The sequence below is a fragment of the Dipodomys merriami genome, unplaced genomic scaffold (genome assembly GCF_024711535.1).
Source record: "Dipodomys merriami isolate MVZ:Mamm:240054 unplaced genomic scaffold, mDipMer1.0.p SCAF_7, whole genome shotgun sequence".
Taxonomy (NCBI): domain Eukaryota; kingdom Metazoa; phylum Chordata; class Mammalia; order Rodentia; family Heteromyidae; genus Dipodomys; species Dipodomys merriami.
Window position 1 is genome coordinate 15,872,170 of NW_027206290.1, and position 13,485 is coordinate 15,885,654.

The 13,485-nt window shown below is 50.6% G+C and overlaps 1 protein-coding gene across 1 annotated transcript; it reads right to left on the bottom strand.

Moving 5' to 3' along the window:
- Window positions 1-1,846: 1,846 nt before the first annotated feature.
- Reg4 (regenerating family member 4) lies at window positions 1,847-10,102 on the bottom strand. The gene is made up of 6 exons (XM_070007527.1): window positions 10,001-10,102; window positions 7,854-8,033; window positions 7,225-7,319; window positions 4,908-5,045; window positions 3,780-3,885; window positions 1,847-2,016 (listed from the first exon to the last, which is right to left on the bottom strand). Exons 2-6 carry the CDS (start codon window positions 7,918-7,920, stop codon window positions 1,949-1,951), a joined length of 474 nt encoding a protein of 157 aa, XP_069863628.1. The 5' UTR covers window positions 7,921-8,033; window positions 10,001-10,102; the 3' UTR covers window positions 1,847-1,948.
- Between the last annotated feature and the right edge of the window lie 3,383 nt (window positions 10,103-13,485).

Sequence of the window (13,485 nt, forward strand, 5' to 3'; positions counted from 1 at the left end):
ATGCGTGGAGAGCCGTGCAGCCTGCGGCCTGGACCGGGTCTGAGGCTGACCAGGCCCACGGGCTGTCCAGTGATCTTGGGGTCACGTGGCTTTCTCCCGGAGACCCTCATGAACCCCCCGCACAGCTCGACTTAGGACCCACCCGTCTGGAGGAGCTCTGCGGCTCTTCCCTTCAGGAAATCTCTGCCACCTCACTCCTCCCAGTGTGTGCTTCTTCCAGATCATGGACACGAAGGACCGGATCCACGGGTTGCAGTGGATCGGCTGTTGTTCTGAACAATATGTTTTTCTAGTATTTCCCCAAAGAATGGCACCCCACCCCACTCTCCCCTTCTTCCTCCAGCTCTTTTTCAGCCAGAACCCCATGGCCGGCCTCAGGCTGCTCTGGTGGTCAGGAAGGTCCTCAGCTGGGGGAGGAAGACCATGCTAAGCAGCTGGCTGTGTCACGTGGGGGAACAAGTGTACTGCTGGGCCCCTGCTCTCTGCCCTGCTGTGGCTTTCCCACTAAGAATGTGATTGTAGCCGTGTGCCAGCAGCTCACGCCTGTCATCCTGGCTACTCAGGGGGCTGAGATCTGAGGATCACGGCTCAAAGCCAGCCCAAAGAGCCCAATCTAAGGGATTCTGGTCTCCAGTTAGCCAGCAATATGCTGAAAGGGGGGAGAATCAGCCTGGAACAGAACAAGTGCCTGTTGTCGGGCCCAAGCCAGGCTGAGTACAACTACCAGGTTGTTCTTGCGTCTTCTTCCATCACCACAAGGATTTGGGCCTGCAGGCACGATTTGCCGTCCTGTTATTGTAGCACACACTCAACAAGGCGGCTTAAGCCACGCGGTGGGGAGATTAAAGAAGGCTTAGCACATGGAGGGACAGGGAAGGGGGGATTCCTGAGGGCTCCAGGGGATGCCACCGCCCGCTCTGTGATGCCATCCCGCCCGTGGAGGTAGAGAAGACCTGTAACTAGATGTCATCCATCATCACCAGCTTCATCACCCTGCTTTGCATTGGCCAACACCCCCCCCCACTTCAAGCCAGGGCCACTGGTAGAGAGATGGGAGGTGGATGGGAGGTGGAGGAAGTCAGAGAAATACCAGTGTGCTTCTGAGTCATTTGGGAGAGGTTTGAATCCAGGGCCTCATTCCCGCCAGGCTGGTACCACATTGTTGAACCCTGCCTCCAGCCCTGCTTTTCACTGGTTGTCGGCAGGATATGGATCTTGGTTTCCATCTTGGCACACCCCTGAGCCACACTCCACCTCTGTCTACCTTAAACTTGGCACCATTGGCCGGGATGACACGCATAGACTGCTACCCCCGGCAATGGGTTGCACAGGAGTCTTGGGAACTTTCTTCTGCCCAGCCTGGCCTCGAACTATCATCCTCCACTTCTCAGCCTCCCAAGCAGCTAGGATTACGGGCGTGAGCAACACTGGAACCTATTGTTGGGTCTTGGGTCTCCTTCCCACTCCCACCACTGTTGGACTGGGACACAGCAACCTCCTCCTTATTTTAATAAAAGAGTTCATGGGGCGACTCAGCCTGGGAAGGACTCTACAGGGACACGCGCTCAGGCCCAGGGGAGGCTGTGGACCGTGGAGAGAGGGGCAGAGCTGAGGAGGTCCAGGAGGTAGATGCTTGCTCTTGCTCTTGGTCTCCCCTATGGTCAAAGGCCCAGATCTTTCATCTCCTGGGACCACACCTCTGGATGTGTGAGGTGGCATGGGAGGGGAGGGGAGGGGGGGAGATGGACAGTAGTGTGCAGCAGGAGGAGGGTGAGCCTGGGTGAGAAGCTATTCTCTGCCCAGGCCGCCTCAGGCGTCATCTGAAGTCAGTGCACTGGAGGCCTGGTGAGCTGCTGAGTTTACTCTGTGGGAGGGGCGAGCAGGAGGCACTAGGCAAAGAGGAAGAGGAAGAGGGCTCATACAGGTGGCGCGGCTCTTCAGGCTGACTCTATGGACGGTACTTGCACAGGAAATGGTGGCGTTGGCTGCATACGTTCGGGTTCCAAGTGAGAAAGTCTGTAAGAAAGCAAGTGGACATCGGGTTCAGCGCTGCGCTGGCCCGCGTGACCCATGTACCTGTCACGTGACTAGCGTAGGAGGCCCCGTATTTGGTCTTGAGGTTAAGCTGTTTGACAGTCTAGGGGGGCTGCTGGCTTTGGGTTTTTTTTTTTTTTTGGTTGGTTGGTTGGTTGGTTTTAGATATTCCCGACATTCAGATCACTTGGAATATAGATTACCCTCTATAACAGGGCTGGGCCGCATGTAACGAGTGGAAGGCCTTAAAAAACAGAGCAGAAGGCATTCAATATCTGTTCCATCAACTCATAGAAAGTTCCAGGATGCCCGGGAAGTTTCAGACATGCCAGAGCCCTACAACTGCATGAGCCAAAGCCTCAGGATAACTCTGCATCTTGTCTGTGTGCCTCTTACCGTCTCCGGATCTGTAACCATGATAGCTCCTCCCTCTCCTAACAGAAATAAAAGTCATTTGGGAAGCAGAGGCGTGACTGTATCTACACTGGAAAGGCCAAGTGAGGCGGGGAGGGCCTGAGTTCAAGCCCCGGCACCAATACTTGTTTCAAAAGTTATCTGGAAGTGCAGCCTACTGCAGACCCCAAGAGCTCCTCATGGTACAGCAGGACCTCATCTGTGCACACTGGAAATGAGCTCTGGGAACTTGGAAGGCCTAGGGGGAATCTTTTCTAAGTGACGGGAAGCTTCCTTCCGGTCCTGTGGACATTTTCCTGGAAGGGTGGAGTCTGGAGCTGGTGGACTGTAGAAGGACTGAGGGTGGGAAAGAGGGGCCCAGCCCTGTCCCCAAAACCACTTCCTCAGAGCCACTTGTCATTCTGGGCCTCCCCACTGGCAGCAGGAGACTGGGGAGAAGGGCTGAGACACCCCATGGAGGATAGGACGGCAGCGATGGAGCTGGTAACATGGGGACTGCCAGCTTGCTGCGCACTGCCATCATGTGGAGCCAAGAGAATATGCACCGGCCAGATGCCGGTGACTGGCGCCTGTCATCCCCACTACTCAGGAGGCTGAGACCCAGAGGATCGCAGTTCAAAGCCAGCCCTGGCCAAAAAGTCCATGAATGTTCATCTCCAAAACAAGCAAAGGTCAGGCTAGAAGCTCATGTGGTAGGGCCTCAGCAAAGCAAGGGCCAGGCCTTGAGTTCAAATCCTGGTACTGGTTAAAAAACAAAAAAAAAAGACAGGCTGGAGAGGTGGCTCAGTGGTAGAGTGCTTGCCTGGCATGCAGGAGGCCCTGGGTTCGATTCCTCAGCAGCACATAAGCAGAAAAAGCCGGAAGTGGCACTGTAGCTCAGGTGGTAGAGTGCTAGACTTGAGTTGAAGAGCTGAGGGACAGCACCCAGGCCCAGAGTTCAGGCCCCACGACCAACAGAAAGAAAAAAAAAGTGAGGAAGGAAGGAAAGAAGGAAGGAAGGAAGGAAGGAAGCAGGATCAAAGCAGGCAGGGAAAGGGGGGTCCTTGTCTCTGGTCTCTGGCCATTGTTTCCCAGGGACCAGGGCCAAGATTGGGTTTTGAGGGCAGCCAAGCGAGATCCATGACCTTTCCTCCCTCCCTCCATCGACCCCCTATGGCACGGTTTTCTCCAGGCGGACATGTGTTCCCCACGTGGGAGATGAAAGTAGCTGTAAATAAACGCCTCTAAAGGAGATGAGGCGAGGGTATGGGGGTGCACCAGGAGGTGCAGGAGCAAGCTGCAGCCTGCAGGTGCCGGGAGGGGGGGGTTGGGGGGGAGGGTCTGGAACTTACTGTGCCTGGGGCTGGCCTCTACACAAGGCCCGCCCCCGTCCTCGGCCCTGCCCTTCCAGGCGCTGTACTTGTAGGCGGCCCCGTCCGTCCACTGCCACTGCTGTCTCTGCAATGACAGGCGAGGGAGAGGCACAGGGGTCGGTGGGGTCAGCAGGCTGGGCCCCACCCCCTCGGGAATGAAAACCACGGGGCAAGTACCCAAGTGTGGGCACAAGAGGAAGGAGGCCTGAGGAAAACACGGTAGACACCTCAGGGTATTTATTTCTGGTGTAAACAGTTGAGGGGGGCGGGGCACTATCCTTTTCTGGGCTAAAAGTGTGATCTTTAAACTGTATACTCAGTGATTTCTCTTTTGTGGTACCAGGATTTGGACTCAGGGTCTACATGCTTGCTTGGCTTGCTGACTTGGCTGGTATTCTACCATTTGAGTCATGCTGCCAGACTGGCTTTTTGCTGGTTAAAAGTCCTGGGGACTTTTCTGCATGAGCTGGTTTCAAACCAATATCCTCCAGATCTCAGCATCCTGCGTAGATAGGATTACCTAGGATTACCAACAAGCCCTTGGCTTTTTTCAGTATTAAGGTTTTTTTTTGTTTTGTTTTGTTTTTTGTCAGTTGTGGGGCTTGAACTTGGGCCTGGGCGCTGTCCCTGAGCTCTTCAGCTCAAGGTGAGTGCTCTACCACTTCAGCCACAGTGCCACTTCCTGGTGGTTTATTGGAGACTGCAATTCGAAGCCGGCCCAGGCAGGAAAGTCCTTATGAGACTCATCACCAATGCACCCCCATCAAGCCAGAAGTGGATAGTAGAGTACCAGGCTTGTTTGCACTGAAGATCGAATGTGGCTTTAACACACACACACAACACACACACACACACACACACACACACACACACACACACACACACATGCACACACACGCACACTACAACATTTTGAAGACAACGGTGTCTGTACTGTGTGGTTCAGTTGGGGGGATCTCAGTGAGAAGCTGGGGAATGTGGTGTTGTTGGGGTTGTCTCCACCGACAGCCAGGCCTGGGTCCCTGACCTTCAGGGCTGAGGTGGTGTCCTTGGAGGACAGGCTGGCAGGCCGGGTGGCAGCCGTCCCGGGCCCCGAGAGTGGGTTACCTGGTGGGGGTCGTGCAGGCCAATCCACACGGGCTGGATCCTTTGGTAGCCGGTGATGGCCTTTGCCATGATGCCGGCCTCCCACCAGCTCAGCACGGAGGCCAGGTGGCTCCTGTTGCCATAGGACTGGCACTCGCGCTGCGACAGACAGATGCCCGTTAGCCACGGCCAGTCTGCCCCGCTGAGCCCTGCAGAATGGATACACGCCCCCAGAAGCCACAGGGATGGGCCACGGCCTCCACGCCCGCTCAGCTTATAAGGGACAGCTCGCGCGTGGGACAGGAGACAGCAGGTGACAGGCCACATCCCCTGCCCTTCAGTGCCCTCCAAATCAGAGTCCAGATTCCTTCCTCCCCTCCCCCCTTCCCTTCCCTCTCCTCCCCTCCCCTCTCCTCCTCCTGCTCCTCTTTCTAGTCCTCCTCTTTCTCCTCTTCCTCCTCCTTCTCCTTCTCCTGTTCCTGCTCCTCCTCCTCCTCTTCCTCCTTCAGCCTCTTCTTCCCATCTCTGTCTCTCCTCGTTCTCCTTGTTCAGGAGTCAGCTCAGGCAGTGTTAGCAATGACTTCCTGCGGTTTTCCCTATTAATTACTCTTGATAGCATCTTATAAAAGTCATTTAGCTCACACTGAATTGAAAATTTTCTAACTAAAGGTCACATTTCTGCATCCCACCTCTACCGGTTTTTGGTTTGTTTGTGTTTGTGTGTTTTTGCCATACGGGGGCTTGAACTCAAGGCCTTGAACTAGCTAGGCAGGTGTTATTCCACTCGGACCATGCCTCCAGCCATGAAACTCACCCCATCTCCTGTACTTTTTGCTGTTGTTGATGGTTTCTTATTAGTACTGGAGCTTGAACCTGGGCGCTCTCTCTCTCTCTCTCTCTCTCTCTCTCTCTCTCTCTCTCTCTCTCTCTCTCTCTCTCTCTCTCTCTCTCTCTTTATTTTTTTGGGGTCCGGTCGTGGGGCCTGAACTCTGGGTCTGGGCGCTGTCCCTCAGCTCTTCAGCTCAAGGCTAGCGCTCTACCACTTGAGCCACAGCGCCACTTCCGGCTTTTTTCTTTTTGCTTATGTGGTGCTGAGGAATTGAACCCAGGACCTCAGGCATGCAAGGCAAGCGCTCTACCACTGAGCCACCTTTCCAGCCCCTCTCTCTCTTTCTCTACTATTTCTCTCAAGGCTGGCACTCTACCATTTGAGTCACACCTGCACTTCAAGCTTTTTAAATGGTTCAATGGAGATGAGTCTCACAGACTTTTCTTCCCTGGTCTGGCTTTGAAGGGAGAGTGTCAGATCTCAGCCTCCCGAGTAGCTGGGATGACAGGCGGGAGCCACTGCGCCCAGCCCCATACTCTTTTAGCCAAAGAAGACTCTTGAATCGGAATGTCCATAGACTAGGCATTCCATCTTGTTATCCGTTTCTTCTTTGTGGGGTTATGCACCAAGATTCACAACCAGCCATGCCAACTCCCCACTTAGTGTCCAGCTACTGATGAACCTCAGACAAAGCCTCCAGGAAACAAGGCCCATGCAGTGGTGGGAGAGGACAGCAATTGAAATTCCCATCTGGATTGTCTTCATAGTTTTGAGATGCTACTCCTGGAACTTAAACTCAGAGCCTGGGCGCTGTCCTTTAGCTTTTCTGCTCAAGGCTGGCACTCTACCACTTGAGCCACATCTCCACTTCTGACTTTTTGGGTGGTTAATTGGAGATCAGAGTTTGGTGGACTTTGCTGTCCAGGGTGGCATTAAGCCACGATCATGCCTGGGATTACAGGCGTGAGCCATGGAGCCTGGTTCTGAGCTCTTCATACATTGCCAGGTGTTCCCGAGGCCCCACCGCCCATCTCTCTCTTTCTGGTGAATTTCACAGAAGAATTCAGTTACGCTTTCCCTCTTCTGTCTCCTTCCGCTTCGATTTTCTAGCCTTCTGAGGCATGAGGTGTTGAGTGCCAGGGAACGACATCTAACTCAGAATCAAATGAGTCCTGGGGAATCTGTCTGCCCCTTGCTCTAGGGAAACCAACTAGTTAGATTCCTGTGTTTGTGAGAGTGTGCAAGTGTGTGTGAGTGTGTAGGTGCTGGGACTTGAATTCAGTGCCTCCTACTACCATTCGGCTTTTCCACTCAAGTCTTGTGCTCTGCCACTAGAGCCACCATGTTACTTCTGGTTTTCTGATGGTTAACTAGAGATGAGAGTTTGTCTGACCTGGCTGGCTTTGAACTACAATCCTCACATCTCACCTCCTCCCTCCCCCCCCACCCCCAGAAAAGCCAGGAGTACAGGCGTGAGCCACCAGTGCCTGGCCAACTCAGCTTTCCTACCTCAGCATCAAACCAGTTCCTCAGCTTCCGGAAGTATCCATAGCAACTGGAGTTGTAGTAAAACCATCCCGAAGCACAGCTGGGTCTGAGGATATCTGCGCATGAGCAAAAGACAGTTACAGCCCATGACAGCAAAAGCCTGGATGCCCAGGCTCCAGTCAGCCTGTACACCCTCAGCCTCCTGGAGGAAGGGGAAAAGAACACCTTCAGAAGAACTTGGAAGTGTTGCTACACATTTCTACTGTTGCCGGGCATCAGTAGATCACGACTGTAATCCTAGCCACTCAGGAGACTGAGATCTGAGGATCACAGTTGCAAGTCAGATGCGGCAGACAAAGCCAAGAGACGTTCATCTTCAATTCCAGACGTGGAGCTGTGGTTCAAGTGGTAGAGCACCAGCCTTGAACAAAAAAGTTAAGCAAGAGCTCAAGGCCCTAAGTTCAAGCCACAGTACAGGAAGGAGGAAGAGAAAGAGGAGGCGGAGGGACAACAGAGACCACCAGATAAGAAGCAGGGTGAGACCTGGGGGAGAGCCAGTGCCAGCTTTGATGATCTCCTGGGTTTTGGGGGGGTGGGTGGACGTGATGTGGCTGCCCGAGGGCTCCACCCCGCTGGGTGATTCTACTCACCCGCTAGGACTTCGGGGCTGGCGACACAGCTCAGCAGGAAGAGCAGCCGCATGGGCTTACACGCCATCTTCCTCTTCTCCCAGAGGCCAAACTCCAGACACTTACACGCCAAGGATCTCAGAGCCCTTGGTAGTTTTTTTTTTTTTTCTGGAAATTTCTGGGCTCTTCCAGATCTGCAATCTAAACACAGTCACACCAAGGAGAAGGATACAGAAATTCTATCAACAAATCACATATGAAAGAAAAGAATATTTGCTAGCACAATTCCAATTTTACAAAGCAAGCAAATCCTAAAATGAGCATAGAGATTAAGACGTATAATTTATGAAGTGGCCCAGGCAGCAGTAGCTCATAATCTTAGCTACTCAGGAGGCTGAGTATCATGGTTCAAAGCCAGGCCAGGCAAGAAAGTCAAAGTACCAGTAAAAAAAAAAAAAAAAAAGCTAAAAAGGGAGATGTGGTTTAAGTGGTAGAGCACCAGCCTTGAGTAGGAAAAAAAACCTAAGGGAAAGCACCCAGGTCTTGAGTTCAAGCCCCAACACTTGTACAAATAAATGAATAGATACATAAGTAAATAAATTTATAAGATTTTCTTACCTGCAAGGCCTCAGAAACCTAACTGGAGACCCTTCTACTGTGGTGTCTGCCCTTGCTATTTTCAGAAAGGCCAGCAGAAGGCAGGAGATAGATGATGGGCTTTCTGAAGTCAAGAAAAATCTGAACAGATGGCTTCAAACCAAGTGGTTCTTTAAATGCTTGAGTTCAGAGTGAAAAAATGTATCTCAATACATTTTCTAATGATCTTTAAGGAGTTGTTTATAGGAGTTCAAATTCAACAAGTCAGACTGTGAGTGCAAAACAAGGAAATCCAGGCCACCCTTTATGTCCCAATACATTTTACAGATAAGAAAAACCTGGGGTGTGTTGGCATTACGTGGCTTGCTCATTGTCACCAGCTGTCCTAGACTGGTGAAATTAATTTGAAAAAAAAAAAAAGAAAGAAAAAAATAAACCTTAAACTGAGCATGGTAGGACACACCTGTAATCCTATTTGGGTGGAGGCTACACAGTCAGATGTTGCCTTAAAACATATCAATGAAAGTATCTCGAACCTTTCCCCAATTATTAAAAAATACATGCTAGGTGCTGCTCACACCTATAATCCTACTCGGGAGGCTGAGATCTGAGGATCACAGTTTGAAGGTAGCCCAGGCAGACGAACCAATTAACCAGCAAAAAAGACAGAAGTGCAAATGTGACTCAAGGGTTCAGCACCAGTCTTAAGTGAAAAGACCAAGTTGAAAGCATGAGGAGCTTCAGGACCAGCACACACTCACACACACACACACACACACACACACACACACACACACACACACACACACACACACACACACACACATTAGTTAATTCCAGAAGTCCTACATTCCTTTTCTGGACTTCCTCTCCCCAAAATAATGGGTTATTTGTCATTTACCCATACCTTCTAAAATACAAGTGGTTAGCATTTATCCAGATGACTTGGGGGAGTGGAGATAAAGGAACTTTTTTTTGAGTATGTACTACTCCTGAGTCTTGAACTCACGGCCTGGGCATTATCCTTTATCTTTTTAGCTCAAAACTGGTGCTCTATAACTTAAGCCATGGCTCCACTCCCAACTTCTTGCTGATTAATTGGAGATAAGAGTCTCACAGACTTTCCTGCCCAGGCTGGCTTTGAACTGTGATCTCCAGATCTCAGCCTCCTGAGGATTCCAGGCGTGACCTACTGGTATCAGGCTAAAGTATCTGCTTAATGAGCCTAAATGACTTAGATGTCCAGCAAATCCCCATGGAATCCATTAGCCCTCCACCTAGGCTGCGCAGTCCCTCACTTGTTTAGCAGACAGAGAGCACTGGGAGTTAAGTCTTGTCGCTATTCTACCACATGGGCTGTGACTGACCCCAACACGCCTGAATGCTTTACCAGGAGGGAAGAGGGAAAACAAATGCTTCAAATCAAACAACATCCCAACAGAAAGCATCTGTATCAGCATTTAGCTGCGGCTTGTAAAGTTCTGCCCAGTGTATAGTGGACAAAGGAAAACAGATGCTTCTGGAAAGCGTTCAGCCCCTGTTGCCTGTGGCTGGGTGGGGGAGGGGGTTACCTGGTTGGATGGCGGCTCGGTGGATGCTGTCTCCTTTCGGGCTTGTTTCTGGAACTCTTATATCCTCTCAGCTCAGGATTTAATAACCTTTGTTTAAATCATGGAGCAATAATGTTATTTAGCAATAATAAGCCTTATCTGCAGTCAGATAAAAACAACAAGCCGTGAATGAATGATGGCTTGAAAATGGACACAAGCTGTGCTTTGACTAGTCCTGAACCTCTCCCTGTGTTCAAACACAATCTCTCCTTTCCGTCCACGTTATCAAAGTCTACCGGATGCTCTAATCTCCTAACAGCCCGTCTCCCTGTCCCCCAACTTCACTTCAAAAACAGAACCAGACTTTTGATCCCTTTGTGCCTTCATTATTTCTTTCTGCGGAACCCACTCCCTGCACCCCGCCACCACCGACTTGGCCGCAGCACACAGCACCTTCCTGTCCTCCACAGGGGCATGGGTGTGATTCCCCGGGTCTGACTCGCAGCCTTCCTGAAGCCCGGTCACAGTAACTTGGGGTTCCTCAGAGCAGTACTGGGGTTCCTCCTGTGGGGCAGGGCCTTACCACCTTCCTGTAATACCAGGCAAGAAAGGCAAAACTTCACATCGATGGAGTGATTTCCAACATTAACTCTCTCCTCTCTCCTCTCTCTCTCTTTCTCTCTCTCCCTCTTTCTCTCACTCGCTCTCTCACTCTCTTTTACTTGCTCGCTCTCTCTCTAATGTGTGTGTGCCAGTCTCACAGACTTTCTTGCCCAGGTTGGCTTCAAACCACAATCCTCAGATCTCAGCCTCCTGGGTAGCCAGGATGACAGGCATGAGCTATCAATGCCTGGCTTGAATAATAATTCCTCCTCCTCCTCCTCCTACTTTTCCTTTTCCTCCTCTTCCTCTCTTCTTCTTCCTCCTTTCTCCACCTCCTCCTCCTCCTCTTCTGCTTCTGCTTCTTCTATTTTAAATGATAGTTCTTTCCTGCCTCCATGGGGTGCGATTCTGTATGGCTTTGGACTTTGTCCTTTCCTGTGTGACAGTGAATGTGGTCCTGAGGCCTGCCGTAAGCAAAATGGCCACCATCCTGGCCTCCTCAATAGGACAGGGAGATAATGAATGAGTCGGGAGAAGCGGTTCATTGTTTTTTTTCTTCATTCTGTGGTCAACAAGATTCGTCCCTACTCTCCCATCTCCACCATGAGACCAGTGATGACACGGCCCTTCCCCGACTTCCGGCTGTGCATGAGAAGCTGCCTGCTACTCAGCGCCGGCTGGTTAGCTCAAGGGGTTCCCTGAAAGTCCTGTCCTGCAGGCGCCAGTGGCTCATGGCTGTCATCCTAGCTACTCAGGAGGCTGAGATCGGAAGATCACAGTTCAAAGCCAGCCCGGGCAGGAAATTCTGTGAGATTCTTTCTCTCTGAAGAGCCAGCAAAAAGCTAGATGTGGAGATATGGTTCAAGTGGTAACCAGACTTGAGCAGAAAAGTGAGAGAATGATGCCCTGAGCTCGAGCCCCGGTACCAGCACATGTGTGCATGTGCATGCATACAAATGCACATGTGCATGCACATGCACACGCACACATACACAATACTGGTAGGTTCAGAGTCTCCATGACTTATCTCAGCACCAGCTCTCAAAATGTCTTCCTGCTCACTCCTGGTCTACAACATGTCCTACTTGGCCAGATGCCACAGGCTTCGTGAGGAATCAGGTGTTGTTTAGTCTAGGATCAAGGAGGGCGGCACCCAGCCCTACCCCTACCACACGCCCTTCCCAGAAGCAGACTTCACACGGTTGCCATAAGGCCAGATTCGATGTCTGCAAACATCTATCATTGCCAGGATTATGTGAGCATGTAATCTTTAGCCAATATCTCTCTCTGTCTCTCTGTCTCTCTGCCTCAGTCTCTGTCTCTCTCTCTCACACACACACACACACAAATACACATTTTACTTTACTTTGGATCCAAATGTCTCCCTTTCTTCCTGGTTCCACCCCCCCACCCCCCCCCCAAACCCCCCCCCCCCCCCCGTCCTTAAGCCTGTTTTCTCTCCATCACATACATGCTCCATTTCTGGCCGGTTGGGTCTGCCCATGCCACTTCTTACAATAACCAGGTGGAGATGTGTCACCCACAATTCCTTGCTTAGTTTTGTTTTCTTTTGTGTTTTAAAAGATTTCCAGGTCGGGTGTTGGTGGCTCACGCCTATAATCCTAGCTACTCAGGAGGCTGAGATCTGAGGACCACAGTTCAAAACCAGCTCAGGCAGGAAAGTCTGTGAGACTCTTATCTCCAATGAACCAGCAAAAAGCCAGAAGTGGTGCTGTGGCTCAAGTGATAGAGCACTTGACTTGAGCTGAAGAGCTGAGGGACAGCGCCCAGGCCCAGAATTCAAGCCACACAACCAAAAAAAAAAAAAAAAAAAAGATTTCCGTAGCAGGGAACTGGCAGCCCATGGCTATCCGCCTAGCTACTTGGGAGGCTGAGCTCTGTGGAACAAGATGTGAGGCCAGCCAGCCCCAGCAGACAAGTCCATGAGACTCATCTCTGATGAGTCAGCAAAAAGCCAGAAGTGGAGCTGTGGCTCAAGGGATAGAATGGAAAAAGCTTAGCAAGAGTGAGGCCCCGAGTTCAATTCTCTGTCATGGAGAAAAACATATCCTTTCATGATGACATTACTTGTGTAGGTTTTGTCTTCACTGAGTAAAACATACACATCTTAAGCACTAAACCCAAGGGGTTTTGACGTAAGCTACACACGTGTATAATGATGGTGCATGTAAGACACGGATGTTTCTGTCATCCTCTCAGTCAATGCCCCACGACGGTGACAACTTTCCTATATCCATCACCACAAATTAGTTTTGTTATTGTTTTGAATTTTATATAAATGAAATCATATATTATGTGCTCTTATGTCTCTTCACTCAATGTATTTATACTGCAAGTATAATCATTTATATTGCTTATGTTAGCATGGTTTATTGCTTAAGTTAATAGTGATATTAATATAGACATATTAATATAGTAGTTCAATTATTGCTTATATTAATATAGTAATTTACTCTTTTATATCGCTAGGGAGGACATGAGTGTGTGTGTGTGTGTGTGTGTGTGTGTGTGTGTGTGTGTGTATGTGTGTGTGGTTTTGTTGTTCAAGGCTGGCTCTTTCTACTTGAGCCACACCTCCAATTTCAGCTTTTTGCCAGTTGATTGGAAATTAGCATCTCTTGTTTCAAATGACGGTCCTCGCACCTGGGCCTCCTGAGTACCTAGGATTACAAGGGTGGGCCACCAGCACTCAGTTCTTTTTTAAAAAGGGTCTCACTACGTTGTCTACGCTGGCCTTGAACTGCTGGCCTGAGGATGTCTCCTGCATCAGCCTCCTGAGATACTAGAACTACAAATGTGCACCACACACCCAGCTTGGAAAGACTCTTTAGATAAGACTTTTATGGGCATCTTCCTCGGGTTAGGCATAAGATAAAGGCATC

Excerpts from the sequence above, each read along its gene's own strand:
- Reg4 (XM_070007527.1), bottom strand. The coding sequence starts at position 7,920 with ATGGCGTGTAAGCCCATGCGGCTGCTCTTCCTGCTGAGCTGTGTCGCC. Across the intron at positions 7,320-7,853 it reads CAGCCCCGAAGTCCTAGCGG|ATATCCTCAGACCCAGCTGT; the intron begins GTGAGTAGAATC and ends GCTCATGCGCAG. Across the intron at positions 3,886-4,907 it reads GCCTGCACGACCCCCACCAG|AGACAGCAGTGGCAGTGGAC; the intron begins GTAACCCACTCT and ends CTGTCATTGCAG.